This window comes from Antechinus flavipes, chromosome 2 (assembly GCF_016432865.1).
Source record: "Antechinus flavipes isolate AdamAnt ecotype Samford, QLD, Australia chromosome 2, AdamAnt_v2, whole genome shotgun sequence".
Taxonomy (NCBI): domain Eukaryota; kingdom Metazoa; phylum Chordata; class Mammalia; order Dasyuromorphia; family Dasyuridae; genus Antechinus; species Antechinus flavipes.
Genome location: NC_067399.1, coordinates 452,080,187 through 452,099,968, shown reverse-complemented (window position 1 = coordinate 452,099,968; position 19,782 = coordinate 452,080,187). Strand labels below are relative to the sequence as shown.

At 41.6% G+C, this 19,782-nt stretch overlaps 2 protein-coding genes across 8 annotated transcripts in view; one reads left to right on the top strand and one right to left on the bottom strand.

Annotated features, from left to right (window-relative positions):
• The first annotated feature begins 7,577 nt into the window (after positions 1–7,577).
• On the top strand, positions 7,578–15,097 carry LOC127550458 (cytochrome c oxidase subunit 4 isoform 2, mitochondrial). 3 transcript variants are annotated; one of them, XM_051979441.1, is made up of 5 exons: positions 7,578–7,695; positions 8,891–9,014; positions 11,865–12,026; positions 13,422–13,553; positions 14,774–15,097. In XM_051979441.1, the coding sequence occupies exons 1-5, from the start codon at positions 7,684–7,686 to the stop codon at positions 14,908–14,910; spliced, it is 567 nt and encodes a 188-aa protein (XP_051835401.1). In that variant the 5' UTR covers positions 7,578–7,683; the 3' UTR covers positions 14,911–15,097. The 3 variants fall into 3 exon arrangements, with proteins under 3 accessions (XP_051835401.1, XP_051835399.1, XP_051835400.1); XM_051979439.1 differs by lacking the exon at positions 7,578–7,695 and adding an exon at positions 8,420–8,524; XM_051979440.1 differs by lacking the exon at positions 7,578–7,695 and adding an exon at positions 8,426–8,524 and having other exon boundaries at positions 8,891–8,987.
• Positions 15,098–16,098: 1,001 nt separating this feature from the next.
• Positions 16,099–19,782, bottom strand: part of BCL2L1 (BCL2 like 1) — a 45,794-nt gene continuing 42,110 nt past the window's right edge. For all 5 annotated transcript variants that reach the window (XM_051979433.1, XM_051979436.1, XM_051979431.1 and 2 more), the window contains exon 3: positions 16,099–18,249. In XM_051979433.1, coding sequence (XP_051835393.1) covers positions 18,112–18,249 — 138 coding nt within the window. In that variant the 3' untranslated portion in view covers positions 16,099–18,111. The remainder of the gene's footprint in view (positions 18,250–19,782) is intronic.

Sequence of the window (19,782 nt, the reverse complement as noted above, 5' to 3'; positions counted from 1 at the left end):
ATACCTGGGACAGTATCTATCAATCAATTATTCAGATGCCATGGATATATTTTAAGCATCTATTGATTGTCTAGCCTATAGTAAGTCATATCAAGGATAAGAAAAAGCACAAGAACCAATTCAGAAGACACCTTGACCATGAAGCTTTCCTTGATTCTCCCAACCCAAAATGGTATCCCTCCATAGCCCTTAGTCCTCCTCCTAAGCAAGGTGGTCTTCTAAGGCTATGTCCATGCTCTATTTCTGTTTTCTCTAGATTATCCCCTAATGGTCTCATCTGCTCCTATCGCTTCAATTAGTACCTCTAGGAAGAATGATTCTTTATCTAAGAACTATTCCCCTGAGCTCTCATCCCATATCTTCTTGGATGGCCTGCCAGTTGCATATACAGCAGATCCAGGCTGGAACTCATATCCCTACTCCCAAATCCACTCCTTCTTCTAAAATCTCTATCTCTTCTATCTTCTCTTTTTTTTTTTTTTTTTTTTTTTACTTTTTTTAACTTTTTATTGACAGAACCCATGCCAGGGTAATTTTTTACAGCATTATCCCTTGCACTCGCTTCTGTTCCGATTTTTCCCCTCCCTTCCTCCACTCCCTCCCCAAGATGGCAAGCAATCCTTTACATGTTGAATAGGTTACAGTATATTCTAGATACAATATATGTATGCAGAACCAAACAGTTTTCTTGTGGCACAGGGAGAATTGGATTCAGAAGGTATAAATAACCCAGGAAGAAAAATCTCTTCTATCTTCTCAACCAACCATGTTATATCACATCTTCCTTTGACTGCCAAATGCTTAGAAAAATACCTCTCACTTGCAAATTACTCCTGAAACTTCTCTTTCCAAAATTATCAATGATTTTTAAAATCTCCTATCTTTTTCTCAGTTAGTATTCTCACTATTCCACTTGACACTTCCACCTCTTCATAAGTTTTAATGATTCTCTTCTTACCTTTCTGACTGATGCTTTTCAGTGGTCCTTTACTGGACTGTCATTCATGCTCCATGTCCCATCTCCTAGAATAGAATGATGGACCTAGAGTTAGGAAATTGTTAAGTCATTTTTCAGTCACATCCAACTTTCTAACCCATTTAAGGTTTTCTGACCCATTTAGATAATGAAGCGACTTGCCATCTCCTTTCCCAACTCATATTACACATGAGGAACAGGATGAAGGAACACCCCTGTGTTTAGGTTCACACAGATAGTAAGTGTCTGGGGCTACATTTGAATTCATGAAGACGAGTCTTCCTGATTCCAAGTTCAATACTTTACCCACTGTGCCCCCTAGCTGCTTAAAGTCAGGAAGTTGAAATCCTGCCTCAGACACTAGCAAAAGACCTTAAGTAAATCACTTCATCTCTATCAAGTCAGTTTTCTCATCTGTGAAATGAGAATAATAATAAAGTTATAAGCCATTCTGCAAAGCAATTTGGAACTATGCCCAAAGGGCTATCAACTAGGCATATCCTTTGACCCAACAATGGTACTAAAAAGAAAAAGGACCCACATGTGCAAAAATGTTCATAGCAGCTCTTTTTGTAGTAACAAAGAATTGGAAAATGAGTAGATGCTCATCAATTGGGGAATGGTTGAACAAGTTGTGGCACATGAAGGTAATGGAATATTATTATTCTATAAAAAAAATGATGAACAAGCTGGTTTTAGAAAGGCCTGGAAAGATTTATTTGAACTGGGATTGAAGGAAACAAGCAGAACCAGGAATACATTGTACACAATAACAGCAAAAATATGAAATGATTAGCTATGAAAGACTTCATTCTTCTCAGTGGTTCAGTGATCCAAAGCAATCCCAATAGATTTGGACAGAAAATAACATCTGCATCCAGGAAAAGAACTATGGAGATTGAATGTAAATCACCACATGCTATGTTCACTTCTTTTTTCTGTGTGTGTGTGTGTTTTGTCTCACATGGTTTTTCCTTTTTGTTCTGATTTTTCTCTCCCAACATAATTCATAAAGCAATGTGTATTTAAATAAATAAATATTAGGGTTGTATGAGGATAAAATGAAACATTACTTGTAAAACTCTTTACAAACCTTAAAGTGACATACAAATACTAACTACTGCTGCTGCTGCTATTATCTCCTTTGTGTAGGTACGCTCTAGAAATATTTCCTAGGTCTTTTTGTCTCACTAAAATAGCTCTCTTGGTGACTTAATCAGCTTTCATGGATTCAATTATCATCTCTATACAAACGATTCTCACATATTTAAAATATATCTTAGCTATATCCTCTTATAGGAAATCTTTCCTGATCTTCTTAGCTGTTAGTATTCTCCCCTCCTCCCCCCCAAAAATGAATTTACTTTCTCTATATTTTGCAAAACTATCTTGTATTGGGTTGTTTTTCTTTATTTCTATATTTATTTATTTTAAAAATAAATTATGATATCTTTTTTCTAAGTAACACTTAAAAAAAAATAATCTGTATCTTCCACTATACTCTTCTCCCATTGAGCAATTTTTAGAAAATAAGCTTCCAAACTAAAATACATAGCTATATAACCTGGCAAAACAAAATGTCATATTATCTATGTCCAAAGATGTATGATCTTTTCCTATAATTAAGTTCATCATCTCTCTGGCAGGAGTGAATGACATGTTTTATTTTTATGTTTTTGGACTCATGTTTTATCATTAATTTGATCAAAGTTGTTTTTTTTTTTAAATAAAGCTTTTTATTTTCAAAACATGCATAATTTTTAACATTCACCCTTGTAAAACCTTGTGTTCTAATTTTTTTTCCTCCCTTTCTCCCCTACCCCTTCTCATAGATGGCAAGTAATCCATTTGTTAAATATGTGCAATTATTCTATACATATTTTCTCAATTATCATGCTACACAAGAAAAATCAAATCAAAAAGGAAAAAAATGAGAAAAAACAAAATGCAAAAGTGATAATACTATGTTGTGATGCACACTCAGTTCCTGTTATGGGCCAGAACTTGAAACAAGGTGCTAAGTCACTGGAATTGATAGTCACTCTGGGAGATTCACAAGTCAGAAGGACAAGCCCACTAGAGGAGGAGCCCACTCTCTCAGAGGTGGAGTCAGATTCATTCCATATTCCACCTTTGTGCTGGCTGGAGGCTTTGGATTCAGAGGGAGCTAGAGGCAGAAGCTGGAAGAGACAAAGGACTAGCGGCAAGAGCTCTCGGAACCAAGGAGAGAGATAGGCCTCTAAGAAAGCTAACAGGGCTATTTTGAAGGAAATAATAAAGGATTTGGACTTTAACTCCTGGCTGCATTTGGAGTGATTATTACACAGAACTGAAACGAAGGCTGCTCCCAGAAGCCCCCCAAGAAACCTGCTCCTAGAGAACTTTATATTTAGAGAAGAGAACATTACAAGTTCCCACAGTCCTCTCTTTGGGTGCAGAAGGCTCTCACAAGTCTATTGGAACTGGCCTGAATCACCTCACTGTTGAAGAGAGCCACAGCCATCCGAATCGATCATTGTATAATCATGTTGTTGCTATGTACAATGTTCTCTTGGTTCTGCTCATTTCACATAGCATCAGTTCATATAAGTCTGTTTGGACCTTTCTAAAATCATCCTGCTGGTTGTTTCTTACAGAACAATAATATTCTATAACATTCATATACCACAATTTATTCAGCCATTTTCCAGTTTCTGACCACTACGAAAAGGGCTGCCACAAACATTTTTGTACATATGGTCCTTTCCCCTTTTTTATGATCTCTATGTGATATATCTCTAAATAGCTACATAAATAAAATAGAGAAAGAGGGGATCAATGAAGGGGGCATGCAACTAAAAAAAACTAGAAAAAGAAGAAATTAAAAACCCCTAATACCAAATAAGAAATTCTGAAACCCAAAAGAGAGATTAACAAAATAGAATAAGAAAACGATTGAACTAATAAATAAAACTTAGAGTTGGTTTTATGAAAAAACCAACAAAATAGATAAACCTTTGGTTAATTTAATCAGAAGAAGGAAAGAAAAAAACCAAATCACCAGTATCAAATTTTGGTTACCATAAAAAGAAATATTACAATTTTTTTTTTTTATATACAGGTCCTTTTCTTCCTTCTTTAATTTCTTTGGGATATACACCTGGTAATGGTATAGCTGAATCAAAGAGTATGTGATATTTAATAGCTTTTGAGGCATGGTTCCAAAATGCTTTTGAGAATAGCTGGACCAGTTCACAATTCCACCATCAATGCATTAAAACACCTGTTTTCCCCCAACTTTTATTATCTTCTTTTTTTGTCATCTTTGCTAGTTTGATAGGTATAAGGCAGAAGTTCAAAGTTTCTTTAATTTGCATTTCTTTAAATATTAATGATTTCTAGCATTTTTTTCATATGATTGTTGATAACTTGGATTTCTTCCTTTGAATATTATCTGTTCATATCTTTTGGTCTTTTTTTATCTACTGCGGAAGGCTCTTACTCTCATACATTTGAATCAGTTCTGTGTGTATATATATACATATATCTTAGAAATGTGACCTTTGTTAGAGAAACTTGTTGCTAAAGGTTTTTTCCTTACTTTTTTCCCTAAATGTTACCATGTTATATTTGTTTGTGCAAAAACTTTTAAACTTTATACAATCACAATTATCCATTTTATCTTGTGTGATCCTCCCTATTACTTGTTTAGTCATGAAACTTTTTCTCATCCGGATATCAGAAAAATAATTTTTTTCCTTGCTCCTCTAATTTGTTCATGCTGTGATCTTTCATTTCTAGGTTATGTATCCATTTTGAGTTTATCTTGTCATATGGTATGAGATATTGGTACAAACTTAATTTCTGCCAGATTGCTTTTCAGTTTTTCCAACAATTTTTATCAGTTAGAAGATTAGTACTTTTAGTTCTGTCAATTTTGTCTACGTTTGCAACATCTTTTTCATTTGTTATCTTATTTTTTACTCCAAGTACTGCTCCCTAGTTCAAGTCCTTTAGTTCCACTTTGTCTAACAGATATTTGCACATAATTCCTTGCTTTGTGAGAGCAAGGACTGGGTCTCACTCTTCTCTAGAAGAGACTTACCTTAATAGCAATAGTTAGAATTTAAATAGCATTTTAACACTTGCAAAATGCTTTATATATTATCTCATTCAAAATGCAAAAATAATCCAGTTATGTAAGTGCCATTATCATTCCCATTTTACAGATGAGGAAACTAAGCCTGAGAAGAGTTAAGTAATTTACAAGTCAAACAGCTAGTAACTGTCTGAGACAAAATTTAAACCCAACTCTTGCCAATTCTAAATCTAGTATTCCAGTATACCATAGGGAAGATAACATAATTTTTTAAAAAATCAAGTTCTAGGCACTGTATTATCTGTAGGAGACACAAAAACTGAAAAAAAAAAAAAATCTACTGGGTACTTACATTCTGATAGTAAAATAAGTATTCTGTATACTTAAATGGAATCCCTCATAATTGTTGAGTACCTGAGCAACCAGTAGATATCAATCAACACTTCAAAGATCTTTGGTTTCTTTGCAGTAAGTAATCCTGTCCAATCCTTACTACATAGTTTCAATGAATTATAGTCATTACCCAGTAACCAACAAAATGTTGAGCTTCTCTGAACTTAGTCTGGTCCTTGAGTGACAGACATATAGTCCATCCTGGCTTGCATTTAGTCTTTCCAGCTTGCTAGGACCTGACCTGACTTTTCCTTGACTGATATGTTCTTTAGGAACCCAGGACCTTATGGTAAAATAGCAACTAAAATATCTACATACTTTGATCCAAAGATCCCAATGCTAAGCATATAAACTAAGGAGGTCAGAGGCAGAATGAAAAGTCTTATATACAACAAAATATTCAACAAGAAGAAATAGCATCTATCAAGTGAATTGTTATTAAGTGCTTATTATGTACTCTACTACTAAGTGCAAGGAATATCAATATAAGCAAGAGGAAAAACAGTTCCTACCCTAAAGAAGTTTATAGTCTAATAAAGGAAAATACATAGAAAAGGAAGTTGAAAAGAGGAGTAGGCCGCAAGATAGAAGTTACCTAAAGGAGCATGATGGAGAAAATCCAGAGTGGAACCAGAGAGAAATGAAAGATATGAATGACCTGGGCACTTTTTTCAAAATGGAGCTTTGGCAACTTTCACATATTCTTCTCATACATTCCCTTTAAGGAGGAATCTGGAAGTATTGGGTTGAAATAAACACAAGTTTAGCATTTTCGAGTTAGGAATCACAAGCTGAAATAGGCCCATAGTAAAGTAAGTTCTGTGACAGCAGTTTTCTTATTCTTCAATTGCTATTGTTTCGTTCGACAATTACCCTTTCTCAATAAAAGTTCACTCACACTCCTGCCTTTGTAGTTTTCTGGTATCCACTTTACTATGTAATAGAAGTAACACGTAATTACCAGAATACAAATGTTGCTTTTTGACGAATTAAAGTGTATGTCATTCCCTAGAATAAGGGAAACTACTTGGAATACACAAGTTTAAGCTTAACATTTTTAGTACTTTTCCATGCAGGTTTTTGCACATGTGAGAAAGTGTCATATTTATCCAGTGATCTTGTGATGAAGAGAGCCATCTACACCCAGAGAGAGGACTGTGGGAACTGAGTGTGGATCACAACATAGCATTCTCACTTCTCTTGTTTGCTTGCATTTTGTTTTCTTTCTCATTTTTTTCTTTTTTGATCTGATTTTTCTTGTGCAGCAAGATAAATGTGGAAATATGTATAGAAGAATAGAAAAAAAAATTGGAACACAAGGTTTTACAAGAGTGAATTTTGAAAATTATTTATATATGTTTTGAAAATAAAAAGCTTTAATAATTAAAAAAAACCCAATCATATACCACAAGTTATGGTGTGTGATTCCCCATTTCCCAACTGATGGACATCTGATGCCAGTTCTAACAATAACTAACTCTCTGTGCTTGAGCAAACCACCTCCCTGCACTGGGACTCTAGACTTCCACCAAATGAGGGATTTAAACTAAGGTCACTTTTACCTCTAGTCTTCAAGTTCTAAGAATGCCGAAGGTGAAGTAACTCAGCCTATGTCCTAAGGCCTCTTCTTATTCTAGCACCCTATGATCTAAGATTCTTCCTGCTCTAATATTCTATATTCTAAGGTCTTTTTCTGCTCTGACATTGTATGTTCTAAGGCTCCTTCCTGCTCTGACATTCTGTATTCTAAGGCCCCTTCCAATGCTAACATTCTACATTCAAGGCTTCTTTTCTACTGTTATGTGTTCTATGATCCTTTCCAGCTGTAAAATTCTGCAAAGTCTGTCAGTTTTATCCCAGATCCTCGATGGCCTTGGCTTATTCCCTCCCCACAACTGTGCGTGGTATATTGGGGATGGGGTGAGGAAGTGCTTGCAGGCCTAGGAAGAGTGGGCAGGGAATGTGGCCTGACCCCTACATCCCTGCAGATCTCTGTCCCTCCCACGGCCCCTGCCCAGGTCCGTTCCCATGGGGGGGAGGGGTGGGAAGTTGCTGTCAGTAGCGTCCTGGGACTTGTCCCTGCCACAGAGAAGTGGGAGGATGGGGATAGGATGGGGGGTGGGGGGGAGGGAGGGAGAAGAGGCTGGACTCTGGCTCTTGTTCCACCCACCCCTAGGAGCAGCTGTTCTCCACCTCTCTCTCTCCCTGGGAGAGTAAGCCGGGTCGTCCTGCCCTGATGGCACCAGCGGTGAGTTCAGAGTGGGGAGAAAGGGAAAAGGAGGTAGAAAGGGGGGCCAGCCATCTAATCCCAGGATGGAGAGAGTCTTGGGGTGGTGGGAGTTATGGGTTTCTTTTCTCCAAAGAATTACTCCTAGCACCCAGACATGGGGAACCCTCTCCCAGTGCCTGGACATGAGTCTTTCTGTCCATAGGGCACCTCTCCTACACCCCCAGAAATCACCGATATGGCAGCTCCTCCCAACCCCCAAGTTCAGGGAGCCCTTTTATCCCCTTTTGGGATGAGGAGACTCTGAAGATGGTTTGGGTTTGGGCAAGCTTCTTTCAGGGTGCCAGGAAGGCCTGAGCCGTGTGTGTGTGTGTGTGTGTGTGTGTGTGTGTGTGTGTGTGTGTGTGTGTTTTGAAAAACACTAATAAATCCAATAAATGTGCCCTTCCCTTCCTAGGTGGCCTTGAGCACGTAAGCTGGCAATTAGTAAGGGCCTGCAAGACCAGAGACAGAACAGATGCTGGGAGCTCAGCGGTGGGTGGGGAGGAAGGGGGGTCACAGGCCAAACCTGGACCTGGGAGTTGAGCAGCCGGGCCTAGGCCAGCACCTCCCATACCCATCCCATTCTGGATGGGACATTGGAGATAGGAGGACTTTCAGAGCCCATCCGGTTTAATTCTCTCTGAGAGGGGAAAAGGCTTGCCCAAGATCACACGAGTGAGTGGTAGAGAGAGGGACAAAACCAGGTCACCGAACATTCTGTCCCATGTACTTTTCCATCACACGGCTGCTTCAACTGGAGTTGAACTCTACCTCTTTCAAAGAGGGAAAACTGAGCAAGAAAAAGAGAGTAGGTTTTAAGAAATAACCTGTGAATCATCTTGTATCAGATTTAAGAAAGCGAGGGAAAATTTGGTGGGAGACGGGGGAGGACTCCGGGAGGGGATAAGGAGCCTTACCCTACCCAGCTTCCTTTCAGCCAGGAGGCAGGAGCAGCAGAGAAGAGGGGTCTGTCCCTGGAAGGTATGGTGGGGGTGAGGAGTCTGCGCTTCAGAATGGTTTCTCGTAAGCTCAGAGCCCTGCTGCTCCTTCCCCTAGGTCATGGATGGAAGAGCATTCCAGGGGTGGGGAGGGTACCCTCCTCATGTGTGTATATGTGAGAGGAAGTCCCAGGCCTGTGTCTCCTTCCTAACTACCTATGCCCTTCTTCCTGCAGATGCTCATTCTGCCCCGCTCTTCCTGGGTGCCCCTGGTGAGGAGAGGAGCCTCTGGGGTTCAAAGCATCCGGCAGGCCCATGGCTCAGGAGACACTGGTAAGGTCCACACCAGCCATCCCACAGGTAGCTCCCCAAGGTTCCCAAGGGCTCACCTGGCATGGGGGAGGGGTAATGAAGATGAAGAGAGATTTAAAGGAACAGATTGGGGGATAGAGTAGGAAGATAGCATTAGGAGACAGAGTTTGGCAGCTAAGTTTGGAATGACGCAGTTGAAGTCAAATCTGTCTGGAGCCTTTCAGACCTCATTCCTTCCCTTTGTCTCTTCTCTCCATTCCTCTTTCCCCCTTCCCATGGGGCCCTAAGCCTGAAGAGTTCAGTTCCCAGGGCCACGAATGTAGGAGCAACAGGCCGAGTTCCTACAGGAAACGGACAGCACTGTGCAGCTGGCTCTGGGAACTGTCGGTCTCAGAGATCTTGTCTTCTCTGTACCAGACGCCATGGCCACCATCTTGGCCAGGTCCTTTGGCTTGTCACCCGCTTCCAGCACTTAGTACAGTGCTTGGTGCCTAGGAGACACTACACAGATGTTTGCTAACTTGATTTGTCCAGGACAGGAGCATCTTAGGTTGGCCCAGGGCCAGACTTGAGCTGAAGGAGGGGGCCTTTTGAACACATCAGAGTAAACCAAGAAAATGGAATCTGAGTCCTTTTTTTTCTGGGACTCAGTGGGAGGAGATGTCCTTCTAGTTATTATTCTTCACATTTGCAGAGGAACAAGAGGAGGGCCCTTGTGTGAAAGCAGGTTGAGTCTTCGGTTAGACAAAAACATGCTGATTCTCAGAAGTATAAGATGGCTGAGGTCACAGAGCATTTCTCCCAAAGAAAGGATATATCGGATAGCAGAACTTTGTCCTGAAGAGTATAGATATTTCCTGAAGCCAGGACCCTAGACCATATGAAAGGCCCCTTTCAGAAAATGCTTAAGCATCCACAGGAAACCTTTCTGGGGGGAGGGTCTGACATGCTTATGGGGTATCTCTGAGATCACTCAGCGGGTAGGGCCAATTCTCAGAATAATGATACAGTGAATCAAACAGACATTTATTTAGCAGTTATTATGTGCAGGGTACTGTAAAAAGCAAAACATTTCTCTTTTCAAGATAACTTCCTAATGAGGGAGAAAATATGTGCATGCATAGGTACTTACAAAACAGATGCATAGTAATCTTGGGGGAAGAACCACTAGCAGCTTCTCTCAGGGACCAGGAAAGGTCTCATGCAAAAAATGGTTCTGGGGCTCAATCTTGAAGGAAACCACAGATTCCAAGGGATGGAACTGAGGAGGGGCTTCCAGGCAGAGGAGACACCTAGGACAGAGGCTGAGAGCCAAGACACAGAGGGCTGTGGATGAGGAGCAGCAAAAAGGTTGATTTGATGTCTGAACGTCATGGTATGTGAAGGGTAGTAACAGGAAATAAGTCTGGTAAGTTAGGAGAGGGCTGGTTGGGAGAAACTTGAAATGCCAAACAGAAAAGTCTAGAATCACAGAATCTAAATTAGAAGGGATTCTAGAAATCTAGTCCAGTTACTTCATTGTACAAATGGGGCCCAGGAAAGTGATTTCTCCAAGGTCACATTGCAAATTAATAATAGAAACTGACCTCACAGCCCAGAGAACTTGACTTCTAGACACTTTTCCCATTGTTCTACACAATCTTTCAAGAAATATTTGCTGAGCACTGAAGGCATCCCAGGTTCCTTGGAAAATAATGATAATTATAATAATACAAATAATTTTTAAAAGCTCTTTTCAACTGCTTTTCAGTTTGCAAAGTCCTTTTGTCAGTTCAATCACAAGCACCACTAGTTTGGGGATATTGTTCTTACTAAACCTTAATAAATAGAAAATTTTAAAATTCTAAATGCTAATTAATTCTGGCTAAATGATATCCCCTAATGATGATGGGTAAGAGCTCTTTAATTATAGTAAGAGTAAATGTGATCAGGAAGAAAGATTAGCCCAGTGTGTTTTCTCATATGTAAAATGGATATAGTAATCTTTGCTCTACCTCCTGCTCAGAGTTATTGGGAGGAACTTACTTTGCAAACTGCAGAGTGATACAGAAATGGGAATTAGCAGTATTGTTATGTGTAGATAGAAGGGAAAGGATTGCACAGACCTGAAAATCTCAATGAAGACTTTTGGTATGGGGGACTTGGGGCATAAGGTAGGAGTTATATGATTTATGTAAAGATAGAATGTTAGAGATAGGAAATCAGGAAGGGAAGAATCACAGGATTTATTGCCTGGAACACAGAACATATGTTTTAAGTCAGAGCTGAAAAGGTCCTTAGAACATAGAATGTTAGATCTGAATAGGACCTTAGAACGAAAAATGTCAAAGCTAAAAGGGACTTTAAGACATTCAGCATCAGAACTGGGAAAAACTTTAGGACATAGAATGTTAAAGCTGAAAGAAGTCTTAGAATTTAAAACAATTTTAGAGCTGAAAGGGACCTTAAAGACCACTAGACCGTTAAAACCACAAAGAGAAAATGTTCTGATTTTATTGAAACATAAGCAAGATATTTCAGAGTTTCAGTAGTAAATATGTTCATCCTTTTCCTAACATATAATACTGATGTGAGGAAGGCATTCTAGTGCTATAGAAATGCTGGTAACTATTAGCACAAAGTAATCATTTTACAGATGAGGAGACTAAAACTAAGAGGGGCGGGTGGTCTGAGACAATATGAAGAGGGAAGAGTGGGTTGGGAGGTAAGAGGACAGAAGATGCAAGGGAGTGGATGACCACAGGCCCCTTCCTGGAGAGGTCAATACTATGAATAGGTGGAGAGGAGGGCTCTGAGTCCTCCTAGAAATAAGGCTCAGGAAGGGGATGGGGTTTCTGTAGAAGGGAATCTTGGGGCAGGCTCCTCCTTCCTTCCAGCTCAACCTGCTTTTGGTCCTAGCCTGCAGCCGGAAGATGCCTCCGTATACAAAATACCACGCAGAGCGCAATTACCCCATGCCCGATGAGCCCTTCTGTAGTGAGCTGAGCCCCCAGCAGCGGGCGCTGAAGGAAAAGGAGAAAGGGTCATGGAAGCAGCTTACAGAAGCTGAGAAAGTGGCCCGTAAGTTCTTGGCTGGGTGGGATCTGCCTGAGAGGGATAGGAAGGGAGTGAGAGTGGAACAAGACCCAGTGGGCTGGAGGTGAGGGGGTATGGAGCTAATATGGTGCTGGGCACAGAAGTCTCCTGTTTTAGTCAAGCTTACCAATGGTTTGGGAGAATGGGAATTAGCAGAGATCAGGACAGGGCTACGAAGCAGCTCTTCTCTGAATTCATTTAGTTGGGGCTCAGACAGAAGAGAAAACTCCATTCCCTATAGGGAGGGGAGGAGTAGGTTGGTATACAGTAGTAGTATACAGGAGACAGAAGCCAAGAGTTATGGAAAGAACACTGAGTTAGCTAGAGGAGTCCAACTGGAATTCTGCATCAGCCGCGTCATATCTGTGTAAACTTGGACAAGTGACTTTCCCTAGTGTGGTCCTTAGTTTCCTCCTGGAAAATAATGAGGTGGGATGGGGTACGTGGATTAGATGGTTTCTAAGGTCCTGTCCATTCCAAAGTCTATGATCCTGCCTGTTAACAGAAATATTTCACAATAATAGCAGTTTCCATTTCTATGGCACTGTTAAGTTTACAAAACACCTTTCCTTACAAGAACACAGTGAGGAAGACAACCCAAATATTATTTGAGCCACATTACAAGGGAGGAAAACTGAGGTCCAGAAGTGACCTGCCTAAGATCACATAGCTAAAAGTGTCAGACTTGGGCCTTTAGATTCTGGGTCAGAGCTCTTTTCATTACTCCAGTGCTGCCACTGTCCATTATAGAATCACAGACTTAAAAACTGCGTGGGACCTGAGAAGCCATTTAGTCTAACCCCTTCATTTTACAGATGAGGAAACTGAGGATCAGAGAGGAAGTGGCTCCCAACAATAAATAGCACAGCTGACTCCAGATTCAGTAGTCTTTCTCCTAAACCTCTCAATCTGGAATGGCTACCTGGACCCAGCCCTCTGTATCTGTAAGGATACATCCAAGCCATTCAAGAGGAGGCAGGAGAAGAGAGACCGAAATTAGGACATTTACACTGAGGGCTAAACGAGGGGGTAGAAACAATGACAGCTGTAGGAAGCCGCAGGGAAGAATAGGTCCTCATGGGCCTGGGAAGGCTTCTCAGGGAAGGCAGGTTGTAAACCTTTAAAGATGAGGAAGATTTGAGGGTAAAGAGGGAAGAGGTAGTACATCAAGTTTAAGAAAGCTGGTAGAGCAGAAGACAAGCAGAGGTATTACCTGCTTTAGGGAGTTTCCCCTGAATCACTTAGAGAAGAGGGGAATGGAAGGAGCCATGGTGGAGGTTCTCTGACTTCTACTCCCTTAGCTGTAGTAGATAAGAGGAGTGGTCCAGAACCCAGGGACATCCAGAACCCTGAGGACCACCCTTACCCCTTTGGTCCCAGTTTATCGCATGCAGTTCCATCAGACCTTTGCAGAGATGAATCGACCATCCAACGAATGGAAGACGGTGTTGGGGGGAGTCTTTTTTTTCTTTGGCTTCACTGGACTCCTGATATGGTGGCAGCGGCTATATGGTGAGTGACTGCTTAGATAGGGACACAGCCTGGTGAGTGAGTTTTAATTTCCCCACCACCTACTCAAGCCCCACTATTTTTGGGACCTTCTTTTCAGTTGAACAAGTAAAGCATAGCTATGGGGAGGTTTTAATCAGTGTTAGCTAAAACCACAGATTTAGATGGAGTTGAGAGAGCAGTGTCTTTGAAAATAGGGACTTATTCTTAGACATCAGAAGTATTTTACAAGAGCCTCAATCCATTCCCTTCCCCATATCTATAAAGCAGCTTAAAACTCAGAGTTTAGAGGTAGGTAGAGAAGTCATTGGTTCATAGTATTGATGAAAGAGTTCTTAGAACATAGAATGTCAAAGCTGGAGAGGTCTTTAGGAGGGAAAGGAACAAGCATTTATTACATGCCTACCAAGTCAGACAGACCTTATGCTAAGTGCTTAACAAATACTATTTCATGTGATCCTTATAACATCTCTTTGGGAATTGCTTTTATTGTCCCCATTTTCAAGTAGGAAGACTTTTTTTAATGTCCAAAAATGTCATGGATCCCTACATGATAGTAATCCCATTAATTCCATTGATTGAAAAAATACATGATAAAAAAACATGATATAAAGATGAATAAAAATCAGTAGAAGTTTAAGTGAATATGTATTTTATTAATTATGTCAACTATAGACATTTGGAAAATAATTACATTTGGGTTATTAAGTCTACAGAAGGCATGTTCATTATGTATGTACTTACCGACCCCTGCAGTAACCCAATTACCACCACCGATGGGGAACAGAATACACACACTGAATAGAACCTTATAACACAAAATGTTAAGAGTTGCTAGGTCTCATAGTTAGTGGTAGAGTCAGGACTAGAACCCAAGTTTCTGAATTCCCAAACCACTGCTCTTTTCTTCTCATGATGATAGAAGGGAAAAGTAAATATTCTGGAAACACATGTGGCTGGCCAAGGGGCCGAAAAGAAGGGGCAGGCAGATGTAGAAAACCACACCCTTCCCTGTCCCTGGCACCAATCCTTCCCCCCCACACACACATACACATGCCCCACTGCATCTTTCTCCTAACCCCAATCCAAGTTGAGCCTGGAGCTTTCTTGGAGAGCTCCTACTTCATACTCCATCTCAGCCAGCACTCTTTGTGGCCCTGGCCTTGGGAAGGCTGAGATAGAAGACCCATACTTGTATAAAAATGCACTTCCCCCCTTTTCAGTGTTTCGAGAGAAGCCCATCACATTGTCGGAAGACTGGAAGTCGAAACAGTTGCAACGAGTATTGGACATGAAGGGAAATCCAATTCAAGGCTTGGCTTCCCGGTGGGACTATGCTCAGAAGGAGTGGAAGAAGTGACTCTCTGCCTGAACTATCTTGGCTCATGTTTCCAAGCCAATATAGACCTGTGCCCACCCAACTCTATTCTTGGGCTAGCTCCTACTGACTGCTTCTATTCTTTTCACCTCCTTTCTTTTTCCTTTTCCTCCATCTGCATTTCTCTTCCTGTACCCTTTTCCCCTCAATAAAGAAATATCAAACCTGGTACCTGGCCTTCTTAGAATATAATTTAGTTAATGGGAATGACACACCTGCAAGGTTAACCAACAATTCAACTTATCTGCTCAGGGCCCTGTGAATGGGAGCTCAAACACTAGGCACTTTGGTGATCAGGACAGGTTTCCCAGAGCAACTGGGACTTGCAGTGGTTAGGAAAGTTCCATGCAAAACTCTGGATTTACGTGGTAGACTATGAGTAGACAAAGAGGCAGGAAATCCCAAGGTGAGTGCTGGGCACGTTGAGAAAACAAAATTGCCTGGATCTGAGGTTCCTAGAATAAGAAAAGAATCATAGAGGTTTAGGGACTCAGTAATCTTGGACAAGTTACTTCCCCTCCCTTGTAAAATGAAGGTACTGGACTGATTGCATGTCTCAAGACTATCAGCTATTCAAAATGAGCCTTTAATGGAAAATGGGACCAGATGGCATGAACAAGCTGATAGATGAAATATGCGAAATATGTCTTTGCAGCTCATTCAGCAAGAGGGCTTTTAAAGGCCAACAAACCCAAACCTTGCCTTTTTACAGATGAAGCCCAGAGGATGTGAGGCACTTAGCTCTAAGGGCACACGAGTAGCTGGTAGAAGAACCAGGCCTTGTTCCCAGGCACCCTGATTCTCAATTTCAGCACTCTTCACTGCACCACACTATTTCACATTTGTGCAAAGGCAATGGCTAAAGGAGGCAGGTGTCCAGTGGTCTGCATGTGACAGTTCCAACAGCATCCACAAGAGGGCAGCCGAATCCTATCCTTTCCACAGAAGAGTGGGTAGAGGTTGAGGGGGGATCAGGCCCAAAGGGAATGAGCCTCCTGCACATTCCAGGCAGGAGAGAATACCATCCCGAAAGGCCCATCCCCGAGTCCCTGGGAGTGAGTTTGGAGACAGAGAAGAAGGGGAAATGCTCAGTTCCCACTGCCCCTCTCCCCACCGCCCTCCACCCTGTACCTCCCTTTTGGACTGCCCCATCACACAAGAAGCACTCGCTACCAGCAAATCAAACACAGTTTATTAGTTGAACTGCACTTCCACCATCACACAGACTACTTCAAAGAGTCAGGATATGGGGGAGGGAAGACCCCTAGGTCTGGGCTGGGGAGTAATCAGTCTCCCCTATGACTAGGGGCACTGAAGAGGGAGGATGGGGTTAAATGGGGGAAGGGGGAACCATCTCCCCATGCGTTCACCACACAGCAGCCCTGCAGAGCCTCACATAAATACAGACACGCTTAACAAAAATAGTATATCATCTTCACAAGGAATAAAAACTAATCTCAAATATATACAGCAAAGACAAGACTATGATACAGGGGCAAGGTGGCGAGGGGAGGGGAGGGGGGCAGGAGCGGTGAGGAATTGGCTGATCCATCAATTGGGATTAAGGAAAACATTTTTCATGGTAGGGCGGCGCCACTTTCATGATAGACCAGACCTGTGAGAGAGGCCACAGGTTGGCAGGCTGTGGGAAGGGACAAACAGCCTGGCCTGGTTAAGCAGTAAGCACCCTAAATAGGAATTCTGAAAGCTCAGGGAGGGAGTGGTTTGGGGGATGGCCTGAAAGGGAAGGTAGTGGTGGAGTCAAATCTTGCTCAGGACCAAACTCCCTTTCCTATCCCTTCCCTTTTCTATTCACCAAGCAAACAGGCCCTTAGAATCTTAGAGATTCGCTAGTCCACCCGCTTATTGGATAGAACATTGAGGCTCAGCCAATTGATTTGCTCAAGGTCATATAGCTCCATGGCTGAGATTTGGACCAGCACTTCCAAGTCTTAGGTCCAGTACTTACTCCACTAGAACATGCCATCTTAAATGAGAGGTACTCGAGAGCCCCTGTGAGTATCCCCAGGGATTGCTAGGCAGCTCTTCACCTTTGGGTCTGAGTTCCACCTGTTTATCTGGGCACTGTTGAAAAATGATTCAGGAGAGAGGCAGGTCCACATTCTCCTGGGATCTCCAACTACTAAGCTGACTAAAGAAAACAGCTGTAAACAGCTCTCAGCTGCTCCTTTTCCTAGGTCTCTCCCTCTACCTCCTGTTTTTTCTTGATGGGCAGGAACTAAATATGAGGGAGGAGAGAGGAACTTATTTGCCAGTTCTAGAACTCAGATATGGTCTTGAACTGACACCCATCATTACTTTCCCTCTGCAAGCCCACTAGCTCCAGCAAAAAATATTGGTCCGACTGACCAGCCAAGACAATCAAGGTCAGAGCAGGTCACTTTCCTGAGACACTTTGAGTCACCTGTATGACTGGATTCCTAGGCTACCTCTGAAGGTGGTGGGTGGGATAGAAGGAGCAGCATGCTTAGGAGAGGTGCCTGAGATTGGCCAAACTTGGCGATCTGGAACCTGTGACAACTAACTACAGGATTACACAAGCAAGCCACCCACCCCCTGCTTCAAGCAGGAAGTCCTTAGAGAAAATCTGTCTTTAGTAATGTAGAGGCCTGGATCTGAGAATACCTCTTCTTGACCCTTCACAACATTAAGTACTGCAAGGGGAATAAAATTACCCATTCTGGTAACACAAAAATAAAAATGAAGTTGATTTATTCTTTTTTTTCCCCTGGAAAAGTTCTATGGGTGTTTTTATAAAGGGTTTTTTTTTTTTTTTTTTTTTTTTTTTTTGGATCCTTCTTGGTTTGGTCAGGTTCAGGGAAAGGCCCAGCTCCAGGAAGTCTGAGAGAGGAGAGAGGTCATGACTAGAAAGCCAGCACCCACAGTGTGGTAAAAGGTTCAAAAAGTTGCATGTTGGTTTTTTTTTCTTTTTGAAGGACTTAAGAGATTCAACAGAAAAAAGGCCCAAGGGTCTCAGATTGAATACCACTGGGTACCTTGGAGGGGGAAAGGGGATGGGGACAGTAGGAAAAGGCCTGGTTTGGCCCCATGTGATACAAGTCAGCTGCATGTAGTGGATTTCCTCTGTGTCAGGACAGGGTACAGGCCATTATGGTTGGAGTGGGTGGATCAGAGAGGTTCCAAGGTAGATTCAGTGTATGGTCACTTCCGGCTGAACAGGGACCCCAGCAGGACTACACCAGCCACTGTCATGCCAGTCAGCAGCCATCTGTTGAAGCGTTCCTGGCCCTTCCGGCTCTCTGCTGCTGCATCATTCCCATAAAGCTCCACGAAGGTGTCCTGTAAGGGAGAAAGGACTTGTTGGGAGCAGTTGCAACTAGGAGTCAAAGAAAATTGACTTAGAAAAGAACCCAAAGCACTCTCTGGGGTTAAAGAAGAAAGACCAAGGGCTTTCTTGCTTACAGGAATATAGAACTCACTGGTCTTTAATGAGATCCATTTTTATTTCCCAATCCAGCCCACAAAAACACCTCTCAATCACCAGTAGCAAAGTCAAGAAATGTAACCAAGTTGTTTTGTTCCTGCAATATCAGACTGAGGGCAGGATAAAAGGCCCAGAGGGTGGTTTTCTAAAGCTCAGAGAGGAAATCAGTTTACTTACTAATCATGGGAGGCAGTATGGAATAATAAAAGAAACACTTGACTGGGTAAACTGGATTCTGCCATCTAGTAAGTATGACTCTGGGTAAGCCATTTAACCATTGCATTGGCATCATCATTTCACTGAATGCTAGAACCTTAAGAAGATCCTTAGAATATGTAAGCACAAAGACCATGGAATATCAAGACTAGAGAGGAATTTTGGATTATTAAATAGAATGAGAGAGCAGAAGAGGAGCACAGAAGAAAAGAAATAGAGAAAGAAGAATATCAGAAAAGGAAGGGCTCACAGAATGTTAGTGCTATGATGAGCTGGAATGAATATCACAGTTGAAAAGGATATTAGAACATAGAAATTGTCTAAGTTAGAAAAGACCTTTGGATATCATCTAGTTCAACCTTCTGATTTTAAAGAAGGAAAAATTGAAGTCCCAACTGACAGAGAGACTTGATCAATATTACAGCTGAGATTGAGATGAGAACCCAGTCCACCAGTACTCATTTTATTTTTTTTTCTAAGCAGCCTCTCTCTTTTAAAAATGGGTATAATAATCCTGTGTTCCATCTCCCCATCAGGTAGTTAGGAGATAATGGGCTGCACATCTACAAATGCAAGAAATCAAGGATGCATGGTATCTAGACTGTAGGTGGAGGAAGAAGAGAACAGAAGAGCTATGCAGGCAGAAAAAAATAAGGCTAGAGATCCAGAGGGTAAGTAGGCACTGTGTTCAGTCCCTCATTCAAAACTTTGGATAACTGACTGTGTGCTCAAGAGAAGCCAACTCGAGGGAGGAATGTATGACGGAGTAGAAAGGCAGAAAATTTAACTAGTTGTAGATGCATAACCATGACATTATTATGTTTTGCTCCAAGGAGAAAAGTAGATTCTCACTACCAGACTCTGTACTAATCAATGACACTAGGCAAGCTCTTATGGACTTCCTACCTTTTTAACTCCTCCTCTAGCAGAACTCCTCCAAATAACCTGAACTTTAAGGATCTGGGCAGGAACTGCGCCTGTTCTCCCTCAATTCATTTCTTGCACTTGGCACTTTCTTAAAACTACCTCAACATGCACTTCCAGGAAGTCTTCTAAGACTTTCCTCCCAAAATATATCTTTACTGCATCCCATCCCAGCACTTAATTTGTGCCAATCTATATTTATACCCATCTTCCTTAGAAATCTATTAAAGCAATTACCCAATGCTAGT

Bases quoted from the DNA above. Each gene is read 5' to 3' on its own strand.
- LOC127550458 (XM_051979439.1), top strand. From the start codon at position 8,441: ATGTACTTTTCCATCACACGGCTGCTTCAACTGGAGTTGAACTCTACC. The intron at 9,015-11,864 runs GTAGCTCCCCAA...TTTTGGTCCTAG, and splicing joins CCACACCAGCCATCCCACAG to CCTGCAGCCGGAAGATGCCT. The intron at 12,027-13,421 runs GTAAGTTCTTGG...CTTTGGTCCCAG, and splicing joins AGAAGCTGAGAAAGTGGCCC to TTTATCGCATGCAGTTCCAT.